Source organism: Camellia sinensis, chromosome 10 (genome assembly GCF_055761805.1).
Source record: "Camellia sinensis isolate YWXY chromosome 10, ASM5576180v1, whole genome shotgun sequence".
Classification (NCBI taxonomy): Eukaryota; Viridiplantae; Streptophyta; class Magnoliopsida; order Ericales; family Theaceae; genus Camellia; species Camellia sinensis.
The window spans coordinates 87302995-87317806 of record NC_138970.1 but is presented as its reverse complement, the minus strand read 5'-3'; the positions used below and the strand labels follow the sequence as shown (position 1 = coordinate 87317806).

Genomic DNA, 14812 nt, shown 5'->3' with positions numbered 1-14812 from the left:
TTCTTGCAGTGCCATGGGTTAGAAGGAAAGCAGGGTTTCCTTCCAGGACTAGAGAAGGTTGAATTCTGAGCGGGTTGCCATGTTTTTCTACCATACAGTTGAACAAGAAAAAGAAGAAACCAACCCATACGTGTTCTTCAACCATGAAGGTCTTCAATAATGAGTCTTTGATCTCTCCATCACCTTTATATTCTTTCTTCTAGAACTCTCTCTTGCATCCTTGAGAAGCCCCTCAGGCCTTCATATATAGGTTGTAAGTTTTTTGTATATTCGATTGATTCATAATACAAAGAATACATCTGATTATATAGTACTCTTAACCCTAAGACAAAAAAGGAAAGAATATTCACACATATTCACACAATCTCTCAAAATATATACACAATATACACTACCATATATATAAAAATTTAATATTCTTACACTCCCCGCTCAAACTCGTGGTGTTTTAGCAGAAAATCTTGAGAGTTTGCCAAGAAGAAACTGAAACAGAGTAGTAGTGTGAGTCTTGGTAGAGAGATTAGCAAGTTGCAAAACGAAAGAGACGAAATGAAGCGAGATAGAGCCAGATTGCAGATGTTGGCGGACAAAGTGACAATCAGTCTCAATGTGCTTGGTCCGCTCATGGAAGACAGTGTTATAGGCAATTTGAATAGCATTGTAGTTGTTACAGTAGAGATAGGTCGAAGAAGACTAAGGGACGCCCAAGTCAGAGAGGAGACAACGAAGCCAGATAATTTCAGCAGTAGCATGAGCCATAGCACGGTACTTAGTTTTGGCAGTAGAACAGGCAACAACAATTTGTTTCTTGCTTTTTTAAGAAATCAAGGAATTACCAAGAAACATATAGAAACCAGAAATGGACTTATGATTGGTAACATTACCAGCTCAATTAGCATCAGCATAAGCATAGGCCACTAAATCCAAAGGAGAAGTAGAAGACAACAAGCAGCCTTGGAAGATAGTACTACGAAGATAGTGAAGAATCCGAACCAAAGCAGCCCACTAGGTAGAGCGAGGAGCAGAAATGAACTGGATAACCGTATGAACAACATAGATTAGATTAGGGTGAGTAACTGTCAGATAGACTAAGCATGGGATCATCCAGAGGGACACTATCAACAGTGTTGAGCTTCACATTAAGCTCAATGGGAGTATCAGAAGTCTCTGTGTCAGTAAGAGCAACACAGTGAATAACCTCATTGGCATACTTGGCCTAAGACAGAAAGTAACCCTTGGCAGAAGAAGCCACCTCAATACCAAGAAAATACCGCAAGGGCCCCAGATCCTTCATTTTGAAAGTGCGGGAATGGTGCTGATTGACCTCAAAGATAGTAGAAGAGTCAAATACAGTGATGATCATATCATCCACCTATAATAATAAAACAACAAGACTAGCAAAGTTGTGGAGGAGAAACAAGGCGAAGTCGTAGGCACAAGGATGGAACCTAAGTGCAGTAACAGATGTTTGAAAGCAATCATACCAAGCACGAGAAAATTGCTTTAAACCATATAGAGCACGCCGAAGACGACAAACCTGTCTAGAGAAATGATAAAGGCTAGGGGGAGGATGTATGTAAACCTTCTCAGTGAGAGGGCCATTAAGAAAAGCATTCTTAATATCCATCTAATAAAGAGGCCAATGACGAACAACAACAACATAAATCAAGGTGTGGACAGTAGTCATCTTGGCAACAGGGCAAAGGTCTCCTCATAATCAATACCATATTCTTGGGAGACATCTTTGGAAACTAAGTGAGCTTTGTAGTGCTCAAGAGAACTACCAGAATGAGTCTTGACTTTATACTCATTTGCAATCAATCAGATTCTTGCTAGCAAGCAAAGGAACCAGTTCCCAAGTGCTAGTCTTCTGCAAGGCAGACAACTCATCCTCCATAACTTGAATCCAATTAGGAGCTTGACAGGCCTCTTTGTAAGACTGAGATTCTGAAAAAGAGTGAATAGCAAACAATAACGTATAGTATGAAGAAAAAAAACGTGTTAGAAAAATCAAGTTTGACTGCCTATTTACAGATGCAAAGGGAATACTTATGAAGAGCAAGATCAAAGTTGTAAGAAATAGGAGGATCAATAGCAGGGATAGAGACAACTGGTGAAGGGAGAGCCTTGCAAGGATAATAGAGTAACAACGGAGGAGGAGAAGGAGCTGGCGGGAGAAGAGGGAATAGACTCAGGGGGTACAGGGGAGAGGGACTCAGCAGGAGAAGAGAGAACAAGCTCATGGGAAACAATAGAGATATATTCAAGAGGGACCTCAAAAGGAAATGGATCAATGTGAACCAAATCTTTTTTAGAAACTAGAGCAGTGAGAGGCGGCAGTTAAAAGTAAGCTAGACGTTCTACGTCTATAACCAATTATATACACTAAGTATGGCAGACAAAATATTTTCAACACATACTAATAGATGGCACAGGTTACATCAAGGAAACAAAGACGTGGGCCATACATATGGGCCCACCGTTTAAATTCAAATTCCCGCCTGCTCTTGTCATTATTTAATCCTTTAATCCTGGCCACAGATCTGGGAGCGGAGCGGAGACCCTGTAGCCGACAACATGGCACCAAATGCAGAAGAGAGCACCAATCAGGGGACGACACATGGCGCGGGGGGGGAGCGCCCCAGTAATATTATAGGGACGCTCCTGGGAGCATATATAAGTCACTCACTAACTCTATACCACCAAGACAGTTTTTGAAAGAGACTTACGTCATCCGAGAGAGTTAGTGACGTCATTGCGAGTGAGCTATGGCCTCAATGCGACGTCGTTTTACATATAATTATTCTCCCAACTCTATGGATTTAACCTTTATATAACGATATGTATTTCGATTCGGAAATTCATAAACGAATTGTGTGTTTGACAATTCGGCCTACTCTCTCGGATGACGTAAGTCACTCTCTCAAAAACTATCCTGGTGGTTGAGAGTTAGTGAGTGACTTATATATGCTCCCAAGAGCGTCCCTATAATATTACTGGGACGCTCCCCTCGCGCCACGTGTCGTCCCTTGCCGTGTTGTCGGCTACAAGGTCTCTGCTCCGCTCCGCTCCCAGATCTACGGCCAGGATTAAAAGATTGAATAATGGCAAGCGCAGTCGGGAATTTGAATTTAAACGGTGGGCCCATATGTATAGCCCATGTCTTTGTTTCCTTGATGTAACCTGTGCCATCTATTAGTATGTGTTGGAAATATTTTGTCTGCCATACTTAGTGTATATAATTGGTTGTAGACGTGTATTTTAATTGTTATTCCAAATTATACACTGTTAATGTTGACCCATGTCACGGTCAACATTTTACGCTTATAAAATAAAATCGACGTGATCCATTTAATTGCTGGAGTTTCACCATTGATTATGGCTACTACGTTCCGATTTTCGCAACGGCGTCCATATACTCCCAGAACAAAATTAAATTTTAGTCGCCGTTGGACAACATCTAGTGGATCCGGTGTTTCCGGACGATGTTATTTTAAGCGAAAATGGAGTTATTTTAAAAAATAAACGATTCATGTCTAAATCGTTTTGTGATTCCATCTGGAGGATTGACGATTTTCGCCCATTTGATGAGCCTCATTTTTTCCATTTTGACTTGCCCGATGTTGGTACTGAAAAAGATGAACGACTTGGGCGAAAATTGAAGCTTTTAGGACTGTACATACAGGGTGTAGTTTTACGCCAAATTGGTGGTCTCTTTGACGTTGCCGCCGATACGCCTGGGTAGGAAAGCGACATGCGTGATGCTCCTACTCAAACGGTGGATTTCGATGCATTTGGGATATTTGACAACGGACAATGTGAATTTGTCGTCATGTTAGATCGCTTTCCTAATCCTGCTTATACGCCTAAGTTTGAAGATGTTTTCCAGTGGTCCAATGGTGACCCATGAACTGGATGTATGGTCAGGGGCACGGAAATAGATCGATTTGTTGTATTGCGGCGTGTCCCGGTTTCAATGCCGCCGTAATCTAATGAATATGCAGCCAATGCCATTAGCCGTCAAGGCGTTAAAACATTTATCAACATCGGAAACAATATTGTATCCAAATTCCGAGATAGTGGTGGTATACTGACCGGCGAATATAATAATATTGTAAAAAACGCCATTATTTGTTATTTTGTGTGGGAATGTCGCACAAAATCGTTTGTAAGGGCGCATATAAATTGCAGATTGAAATATTGTTACTAGTAAAATAATTACAAATTGAAAAATTTATATAATAAAATAATTGATTACAATTTATTTTACAATGGCCTCCGTTGTACATTTGGTTTCTGGGCTGATGTGGAACCTCCCACTGCGGCCTTTACAAACACACCCTTTGAGGTTTCCTTAAATTACAAATTACTCGCTGTGGTTTTAAAAATTACATTATGCCCCCTAAAGTTTCTAATTTCATAACAAATAAGTCCTTTTATTAATAAATCATGAAATAAATTAACAGTTTTTGATAATGTTAAAATTTAATTTCAATTAATAATTCAAATAATTTTATTATTGTATAGGTGAACAGTTATAAATTTCATTTTTTCAATTAATTCTGCTAAATAAAAAATTCTGATAGCGAGGTATTTGTAATTTTCCAAACCACAGGGGACAATTCATATTTTAAGCAAACCTCAAGAGGTATATTTGTAATTTATCCTTTTTTATTTAATTACTTAATTTATCAATTTGGTCATAGATATATATATTAAATATTTTTGTTTTTTTGTTTTTTTTCCTATTTTGTGGTGTCTTGTTTCATATCGTCGTGTCCATGCTTGTACACTCATGTCCGTATCTGTGCTTATTAAGCTGACGGACAATGCAGACAACTAGTATTTGCTTCAAAAACATTTCAACTGTATTCCATATGTTATTTTTAAAAAATGTTGGATGTGTGCTTTTGACAAAAGAACTAAGCAAATAGTAGTTTGTTGTATGACATTGTTTATTGTGGATGCTGGGCATAAAATTTCAATTATTTTATTTTTTTGTTGGAAGGATGCTGTACCTGCTGGTGTATTCTACTAGGTACAGGTCTTTTTTTCTTTTTTCTTTTTTTTTTTAAATTTTAAATCTTACAAATGTATGAAATGAACTGTTGGTGCAGTTCATGACTTCAGAGCACCAATATATTTCGCGGAAGGATGAAGGAGATAGAATGATTGTCTTTGAAAGAGGGAACTTGGTTTTTGTCTTCAATTTTCATTGGAGTAACAGCTATTCAGACTATCGAGTAGGCTGCTTAAAGCCAGGAAAATATAAGGTAAGTTTATCCTAATGTTTACTCTCAGGTGTACACAGTTCACTAAAATGCCTTCTTTGAATTTAATTTTCTTTTTACATTTTTACATTTTTGTATTTACATATTTACATTTATTTGTTTATCGAATCAGTGGCATAGTAACTATCATCCTTAACTACATGCTTTATTCTTTCCTGAATCCAACTATGTAGCTTATTGATTTGAGGACTTACATGGTTAAACTTAAGAAAAGATGTATCATGCGACATAATGAGGGTGTCTAATTGAGTGAGCTAATTAGAAGATCTGCTTGGTCAATAATCTGTTTGATTCGAAATCTCAAGCATTGTCATTATGGGATAGAAATTGTTAATTATCTTTTCTTTTGGCCTTTGGTGTCATCTCATTTCATGGGAATCCCTTTGTTTTGATTTGTAGAGCTTGGAGATCATGTATGATATTTAATCTTGGTTGTATCCTTTTGAACCTTTTCTTCTTTCTTTAAAAGAATCTCTCTTTTGTTGCTGATCAGAGAGAGAGAGAGAGAGAGAGAGAGAGAGAGAGAGAGAGAGAGAGAGACTGGTTCTCCTGGTCTTTTAAAAGTTAGAAGACCTACATCTTAGAGCTTGTAAGAAAAATTCTTTGTAAGCAAATTATGGTACCATCACAAATTACGACTACCAACTTAGCATTCAATTATGGGAGGCTGTATTAGAATCTTTTGTTATTTGTAGAAGATAGGAGGAAAAAATACCAATATTTGACTCATTAACAAAATGGGCAAATTTGGACTCAGCTTTGATATAATTATGAAGATATGGACTGTATCTTTTGGTAAATATTACAAGTAGTTTGAAACTGAAGGAAGAAAAAGAAAAGGGACAATTTTAAGATTGAACCAAATCCCTTGTCTGTTTGATCGGTCTTGTGCTAGTTGTTTGTGTTTAAAATGTTTTAATCCTCAATATTCTTCCTCTTATTTAGTATTGTTCTCTTTTATATTCTGTGCAATACTTCTCTATTAAAAACAAAGCTGTGTTGCCTCTTTCAGATAGTCTTGGATTCAGATGATAAGTTGTTTGGAGGCTTCAATAGACTCGATCACAATGCGGAGTACTTCACCTTCGTAAGAATTTTCATTCAGGATGAAATTAATACCTGATAATACATGTAACAGTGTAAAAGATCGAAACAAAAATTTCTAAACTTAAAAACCTTTTGCATGTGCAGGAAGGGTGGTATGATGACCGGCCTCGTTCTTTCCTAGTATATGCACCTTCTAGAACAGCAGTGGTCTATGCTCTGGCAGAGGATGAACCAAAACCAGAACCTGTCAAGGGCTGAACTCAAATTCACTGCTGCTTTTGGTGCAAGACCACCTTCAGTCTCGTTGTTGCAATTCCGGATTCCAATGAAATGATGGGGGTGTTTTGATCTAGTAAACGATCATCAGAGTTATATTACCATGAGCAACAGTTGCAGCATAACGCAGATGGGAACTACCTACCTACATGCAGCAGGAGATAGATGGGTGGAGCAGTCTTTTGTAGGCATGTAGCAAATTATTATGATATAGCATCTTGTAAATATTCCTTTCATCATTTCCGAAAATAATCTCCAGCCGCTATGGTTTTTGGGGAGACAATGTGCCACACACACGAAATGTTACATTTGAATCCTTGTAAATGATGGTGTTTCTAGTGGAATTAGTACTTGTGCGTGAATCCTTGCAAATGATGGTGTTTCTAGTGGAATTAGTACTTGTGCGTGAATCCTTGCAAATGATGGTGTTTTCTAGTGGAATTAGTATTTGGGGAAAAAATAGAAAAATGATATACGGTTTGGATTCTTGATTTGGCAACCATGCTTACTAGTGCACTGGTGAAAAACATAATCCTCTCTTTAATCTCTACGTTTCGTTCACCAGAGTCCATCAGTACAACCTTCGCCACAGGCCACTACCACTGGCTTGGGCTCGTCACTGCCCGCCCACTCGCTGCTTCTAACTCGTACACAACGACAGCACAATCACTGCACCAAAGCCATCATTGCGTTGCCATTGTTCTCTTCATCACCATGCTTCCAAAAAACCATGGCTGATTTGGAACTAGGGTCCATATGGTCTTATTTTTCTCATGTTGGAAGTCAATCATCAAGAAGTTAAATTACCTATCTCTCAATTTGTAAATGATTAGTTTTTTTTTTTAAGAAGAAAAAAAAATTATTTAAGTTTTTTTTGTTTCATAAATTATAAACATAAATTGCAACAAATATTTTGACACATGCTTAAAATAATTTAAAAAAGAGGGTTAAATCACACTAACTACTCACGAGGTTTGAAGAAAACACAATTTTTTTTTATAATTTTGATGATAAAGCATCTCCAATGATCCAACAAAGCTATTTTTTTGGCTTGTTACAATGTACAAAAGTCAATTTTTAGCGATATCATTACAATGGACACTTGTCATTTGATACAATCATTTGTCAAATTCAGCTAACTTTTCTTTTTTCTTTTTTTTTTTTTTTTTTTTTTGGTTTTAGCCGTTTGATGCACTTTGCCCTTATATCTCTCTCTTTCCTTCATTTGGCTTCATTTGGCAGCATGAGGACTTTGCCAAACCTTGAACTAAATTCAGCTCCAAGTTTGGTTTTACCATTTTTTAACTAAAGCAGTGGCACACCATTACAACACCAATTTTGTGAAGCCAAGCTATTTTTTGACTTTGGCATGACCAATGATACAATCTTTAGAAATGCTCTAACATGAAATCAAGCGTGCAAAATATATATATATCAATGTAAAAAAGAAAATAAATAAAATAATATAAGTATGTCAAATTTATGAGATTTAATGTATTTTCCTTTCCTTAAACTATAAAGAGGCATTAACCAGATGAGCAACCAAAAGTGAAATGTGCACAAACAGAGAGGTGGCAATTGAAGATTGAAGAGGGGTCTTTACTTACTAGCCTCTGGATCAAAACACATTGGTCTGGTTTGGTCTGGTCTGGTCTAGTCAAGTCACACAAATCCGACACAACACATCGTACAATATATAGAACAAGTGAAGAGGAAAAGAGTCCTCACCCTACGACACAGGTATGAAAATAAGCAAAAATTTATTAAAACATTCTTTTTTTTTCTCTTTTTGAGATAGTAAGTAAATTCAGGTGGTGACATAACTGGTCACGGATGTTGAACTTGGCTGCAACTGATGTAATACGCTTGTCGGGGATGAATTGGAGATGGATGATCTCAATGCCTCGGCAAGTGGACCGCCGATCGGAGCCACCTGGTGTGATCCCCAACCTCCGGTCCAATTCAATTGAGGCCGCTCTCTTTCAGCATTCCCTTGTTGATGATGTCCTCCAGGCTCATCTCCATTCCCGGTTGCCAGTTTCAATGAGAAGTCTGAGGATGGATTGCCAGGAGTCCAAATGGAAAGGCAGGTGGATGAGCTGGCATTCGTTGTGTCATTGTTGGATTCTTGAAGTGATCTTGGCCAATCATCGAAGAAATGGCGAAGAACCTGTGCACCGGTTTTGCCATCCTCATTTTGGGCTTTGAATAGACCTTTGTTTTCAGTTCTTGATTCTGAGGATCTACAAAGAACATCATCATGGTACCAAAAATTGAGCAAAGAAACTGGGAAACATAAAGCAGGACATAAGTAAAGCCACTATTGTTGTTTGGACTCAAAAGAAGGCTCAGAATTCTCTCTTTAAATTGTTGTTCCAGGCCCCAAAACACTGGGATTTTGGATAATATGACAATCTTGAGATATAATTTAACAATTATGAGTATTTTGAAGAAGAAAAAAGAAAAAAAGAAAGAAATTAAGAATAGAGAATCACCTATCATTCAACTTTGATCTTGATCACTTATAATTATTGAACATTAGAAAAAAGTGGGAGGTGAATTCCCTCCCGTGACTTGAGGACGCTTATCCAATCAATCTAATTTATTTGTCACATTAAGTGTCCGACAAAATAAATATTTTAGATCATTGAAACAAAACATGTGTTAGATCCAATAGGTCCACACAACACCCTCCCGTCCAAATTATAGACCGGAGGGAATCTACGTCAACTCAAATCCCACATGAGTGATTTGGAAATCCTCACAAGGTGGATTATAAAACAATTTCCTATGTGACTTGGAAATTAACCATGAGTGATTTGGAAACAAAGTTGACTTGGTGATCCAAAACCACAGAACAACTGCTCCAAAATGGGGGGTGGGGGGGACCTAGCAAGGACCTTGTCGTAGCCGAAACGACCCCCAATGAGATTATAACAATCTAAAGTACAATCTTTTGCTTTGTTAGAAGACCCACCCCCATCCACTACACTCCAATACCAAAAACAAACAAAATATGCTATCTCATGGCTTGAATCATTCAATCTTGTTTTTTTTTTTTTAATTTTCTTTCTTTTGTCTCTTTCTTTTTTCTTTCTTTTTTCCCTCATTGGCAATTAAGGTTTTATTAGAAAAAATACTCATAAAAAGAAAATTCAATGGCCTACATTTAGTTGTACGTGTACCCCACATCTTATTAACTTTAAATTTATACCACACGCTTACTTTGGAGATGAAATTTGGAGTGAATTTCCATAGTTCATGAACGTTTGGATAAATTACACTAACCTTACTTGAGTTTTAAAGATACAATTAACCCAATACTTTTGAACTCCATTGAAATTTTAATTCATGTAACAAGTAGGTCAATTTTCATTTATAATTTATTAGTTGTATAAATGAAAAAAATGATATTGTCATTTCTTTTATACTAAAATATATATTTATCTTTATTTATTTCAATATCTACTCACCATTTGCATTGTTTTCCATCACTTTACTATTACCAAAAGGAAAGTATAATTACGTCAATAATGTGGGATTATTTATTTTTCTTCAAATCTAAAAGGAGGTGAGTGTAATTTACCTATAACATTTTTATTTATTTACTTTTGCCCTTCAGGGCAAGCATTTAAATGGACAGAAAACCCAATATCTATATATATATATATATTACAAAATTAGGGTATGTTTGGATGTCATGATTATCAGAATCCTGATCCGAATCTTACGATCTTACAATCCATTTGGGCACAATGGATCCGGATCGTGCAAAAAATCCCTTATAGGTAGGAACTTTCGATCCTGATAATGGGATCTTATAGGATCGTGGAATCCTGATCCGAATCTGATCCAATTTGTAAGCCTTGTTTTATATTGTATAATCTATTTTATTGTAAATTTTATGTTTGTTATCTAAATATCAATTTACGTACTCCAAATTAATATTAAAAAAAAAATAGTTTGAATCTAATAAACAAATTAGGAAACAAACATTTAATATAATACCAATTTTATTCACCCAAAAAAATATAATACCAATTTAAGAAAACTAAGTAATCGAGAAAACAAACTTAACTTTAGTGGGGTCTAAGGAGGGTAAAATGATTGCAATTTTACCCTAATTTTTGGAGAGACAATTTTCGTGACTTGAACCCGCTTCACAAGGAATGCTAATGACAACATTATCATTCAATTAAGCCGCTTTTTTAACTTCTCAATTTATTTTCATATCCGACTCTGTTAAATATTGTTTCTTTACTTTTTATACATATTGTAAATATTATATTATAAATTTTTTCTTCTTCGCCTTCTTTTTTAATGAAATGCAAAACTTTTACAATCGAATTTTCTATTATGTAATATTATATTTACATTTACATGGAGTATTATATGTTTCACAGTATCTTCACTTTTTTTAGTAGAATATAGGCTAATTTTGTATATACTTTTTAAGAAATGTTTGTTTAAATTAAATTATTATGTAATTTACCTTTTTCAGTAGGATCTTACGATCCGATCCTATAAACACCTCTAACAATCAAATGTAGGATCCCGCTTTTAACAACTTTGGTTTGTTAGCTATTCTTAGTTCATTCATCGTTCATTTTTCTTTTCTTTTTTTAAATAATAATGTCATAAAGTACAAGTAATTCATGTATTAAATTGTGTAACTAAATACTTCCATTATTTTGTAATTATTTTAGATTTACACCAATTTTTCGCAATTGTCCCAACTTTTAATTTTATTTTTGAAAAAAAAAAATATTATTGAAAATTCAACCTAAGAGTATTTCCAATATGGTCAAAGCTAAAATAGTTTTTGCACAAAGGCTAATTTTTCGTTATACTACCTTAATGGAAACTTATCTTTTTGATACAATGATTTATCAAATTAAACTATTCTATGTTAAAGTCATGAAAATTGGGATGATTTTAACCCAACCCAATCAAATCTAACCTTTGATAATAAGATGACTGCAGTGATAGACAGCACTAGCTGTAGAGCTCTAAATTGAGTTCTATAGGGTAAAAATAAAAAAAAAGGAAAAATGATAAATTATTATGAGAAAAAAGATAAATTATTATGAGAAAAAAGATAAATTAGAGCTCCTCTAAAACTTCTAATTTAGAGTTCTTAAATATTTTTGTAAGATGTTTTTGGATTGTTTGAAATGATCTAAATAAGTGTATTTTTTAATTTTTTACAAAAAAAACAAATATGCATAAACATAAAAATATGATGTGACCAAAAATATATATATATATATATATTTATATAACACATTCCAAACAACTTTGGGGGATTGATTAGAAAGTAGTATAATAGTATACTTTTTACGAAAAACTGTAAAATATAAATTTAAAGTGACGTAGTAAAAAAATGATATGACTCAAATAAAATAATTATAATTCAAATAACATAATGTGCTATTTTAACACACAGCGAACAAAGCTGGAGTCAAATTTGAATTAAGATTTGACTTGGCCATTTTTTAGGTTAGAGCAATGATACATATTAAAGCACTAATTTTATGAACAAAAATGATATATTCTTTTAATTTGGAGTTCTAAAACAGCACTAATGGTATAAAAAATGAAAAAAAAAAAAAATTAAAATCAAAACATCACATCACATGAAACCTACACATCAATTAGAACTATTAGAGCTTTTAATTTAGAGCTCACAATCTTTTTTTTCTTTTATGAAACCAAGTTTTTTTTTTCACAACCAATGGCAGAAGCATTAAAATGCTCTAACAAACCTTAATGTCTCAAATTCATAAGAGAGAGAGAATATTATAACCTTTGATTGAGGTGGAAGGGATCAATGAGAGGGGAAGGCCTTGAAAGATCAAAATGGGTTCCACCAGAGAGGGTGTGGTGGGTAGCAAGGGCAGTGTTCATTTGGGGAACTCCTCCTCTTCCACCACCACTGCCGCCACTGCCGCCGCCATGAGAAACACCATTAGAACCACTAGCAGAAGGAGTGGAGGAGGAGGAGGGTGAGGTTGTGGAGATTTCCACAGGCTTTCTTGAACGGTTGCGGCCACGGTGGACGTGGCGGTCGCAATACTTGTGTCCAGCAACCACATCCCTTGAGCACCTCCATTTCTTCCCATCTGTCCTCCTGCACCGACCTGGCTCCGGATCCATCGAACCTCTTCCCCAGTACCCTCCTCCTCCAGTTTGCAATACTGAGTGACATTCAAATCAAACCAACATGTGAAAAATGGACTCTAGAGATATATATTAACAACATAATCTGAAAAATCTCAAGTATATATGGAGACCCAATTGCAGAGTCAATTTAAGAATGCATGCAAATGAACATTGATAAAAGTACCCATGATTCAGGTAAATTTCGTTAAATTTATATCAGTAAAGCTCGTGACCATATCTATAATCTGAACTGTTCAGTTCAACATGTAAAGCTCGTGACCATATCTATCTATCAAGCATGCAAATATGGGAAGTGGGAGATATATGGGGTTCAAAACAAACAAACTTCACTAGCAAACTATAATAACAATGGTAATCCTCAGAGCATAAAGTACATGTTGAACAAAGAACTTAAAAAATTAACTTGGGACAAAATTTAGTAGGTCAAAAACCCACCTTATTAGGCGATTCTGTCTTGATTGTGACAATATTTAAAAAGGAAAAAAAAAAGAGAGAAGAACTTACAAGCAGGATGGTAGTGTTGAAGAGGGTGATGTAGGAAGTATGAAGCAGGAGGAGGAAGGGATGAGATGATGGTGTTGAGAAGGGGGGTTGTAGTTTTCTTGAGTAGAAGATGGTGAAGAAGTTGAGGAGGAACAGTTGCACCAGCCAACATATGCCTGAATATCAATGCCTGCAGCTCAAGCTCCTGCCACTGCCCCATGCTGAAGTAACAACTTCCCATCTCTTCTTACCCAAGAGACAAACCAAACAAACAAAGACATACAACATCATTCAATGAGTCTCGTCTCACTGAGGAGAAAGTATCACAAACAAAACAAAGCATATGAGAGAGAGAGAGAGAGAGTGAGAGAGAGAGAGGCCTAACTGGGAAATCTGGTAGAAGTGATTGTTGTTGAATCAGCTGGTGCAGATGGGAGTGCTGCTGACAGGTCGGTGAGTTTGGGGGTGTGTTCAGCAGCTACTACAAACAATGGAAGTGCAGCAGACCCAGACCCAGACCCAGACCCAGATGGGTGGTGGTCTTGTTCTTGCTCTTGCTGTTGTTGTTGGAGAAGTCTTGGTAACTTTGCAGAAGGTGGTTGTTGTTCTTCTGACTCATGTTGGTATCTCCATTGCTTCAGATTGAATTCCATGTAGAGAGAGAGAGAGAGAGAGAGAGAGAGAAGGGCGTGGTTTTGTGAGTGTCTCTCTGTCTTTGGATTTTAATTCTTCGTTTGGTGTGTTGGGTATGTTTTCTTAGGAGAAATTACTCATTATCCCAGGCACAGATTTAAGTAATGTCCTGACCTAAGTATATCGCTTGAAATTATGACTTCTATTTAATTTGTTTAGTTTGAGTTTTTTAAAATTTATTTTTTTATTTTTTTATATTACAAATAATTTTTAAAATTTTTAAATACAATTAATATAAATATATTTTAAAAATATAATATCTGTGAATTTTAAAAATTCACAAAATATCAAAAATATGAAAAAAAAAAAATTCGATACATTTTTCTTATTCTTGTATATTTATTGATTTTTTATAAATATTTTACTTTTTATATACATCTAAATAAGATATATTTAAAAAAATAAAAAATTATTTAAAATTTAAAAAACATTCAATAAAAATATAAAAAATAAAAAATTTAATTTCTAAAAAATTTATTTAAAAAATTAAAATCAAACACAATAATTATTTATTTGTCTTTTTTAAAAAGATAACTGAACATTTTTTAAAATATAAATTATGTGAAGTAATATTCAATAATTTCTTATTTTTTAGAAAAAGTTTCCAAAAGCTTCTCTGTGATGAGCTCTGACAAAGGAAAAAAAAAGCCTGCAAAGTTTGTTTTGTGGCCAGTGGAGAGAGAGAGAGAGAGAGAGAGAGAGAGAGAGAGAGAGAGAGGGCTAACTAGCCTTAAACACAGGCTAGGGTAGAAGGGGGGCACACTTGAGAAAACAAAGTCATTGAGACAAGACAGTTGAGTGTTAAAAAGTTGGAACGGAAATTATTAAAAAAGAAAATT

General features: G+C 35.3%; 2 protein-coding genes across 4 annotated transcripts in view; one reads left to right on the top strand and one right to left on the bottom strand.

Moving 5' to 3' along the window:
- The window catches only part of LOC114323257 (1,4-alpha-glucan-branching enzyme 2-2, chloroplastic/amyloplastic), a 66230-nt gene extending 59244 nt beyond the window's left edge, over nt 1-6986 (top strand). For 2 of the 3 annotated variants that reach the window (XM_028270805.2, XM_028270806.2), the window contains exons 20-22: nt 5118-5273; nt 6304-6378; nt 6483-6986. In XM_028270805.2, coding sequence (XP_028126606.2) covers nt 5118-5273; nt 6304-6378; nt 6483-6596 — 345 coding nt within the window. In that variant the 3' untranslated portion in view covers nt 6597-6986. Of the gene's footprint in view, nt 1-5117; nt 5274-6303; nt 6379-6482 lie in introns of those variants that run through there. The other variant, XR_003651063.2, reaches the window with a different exon arrangement.
- A 1058-nt stretch (nt 6987-8044) lies between these two features.
- LOC114323258 (growth-regulating factor 3) lies at nt 8045-14059 on the bottom strand. The gene is made up of 4 exons (XM_028270808.2): nt 13666-14059; nt 13302-13523; nt 12421-12811; nt 8045-8857 (listed from the first exon to the last, which is right to left on the bottom strand). Exons 1-4 carry the CDS (start codon nt 13931-13933, stop codon nt 8422-8424), a joined length of 1317 nt encoding a protein of 438 aa, XP_028126609.2. The 5' UTR covers nt 13934-14059; the 3' UTR covers nt 8045-8421.
- Nucleotides 14060-14812: the final 753 nt, after the last annotated feature.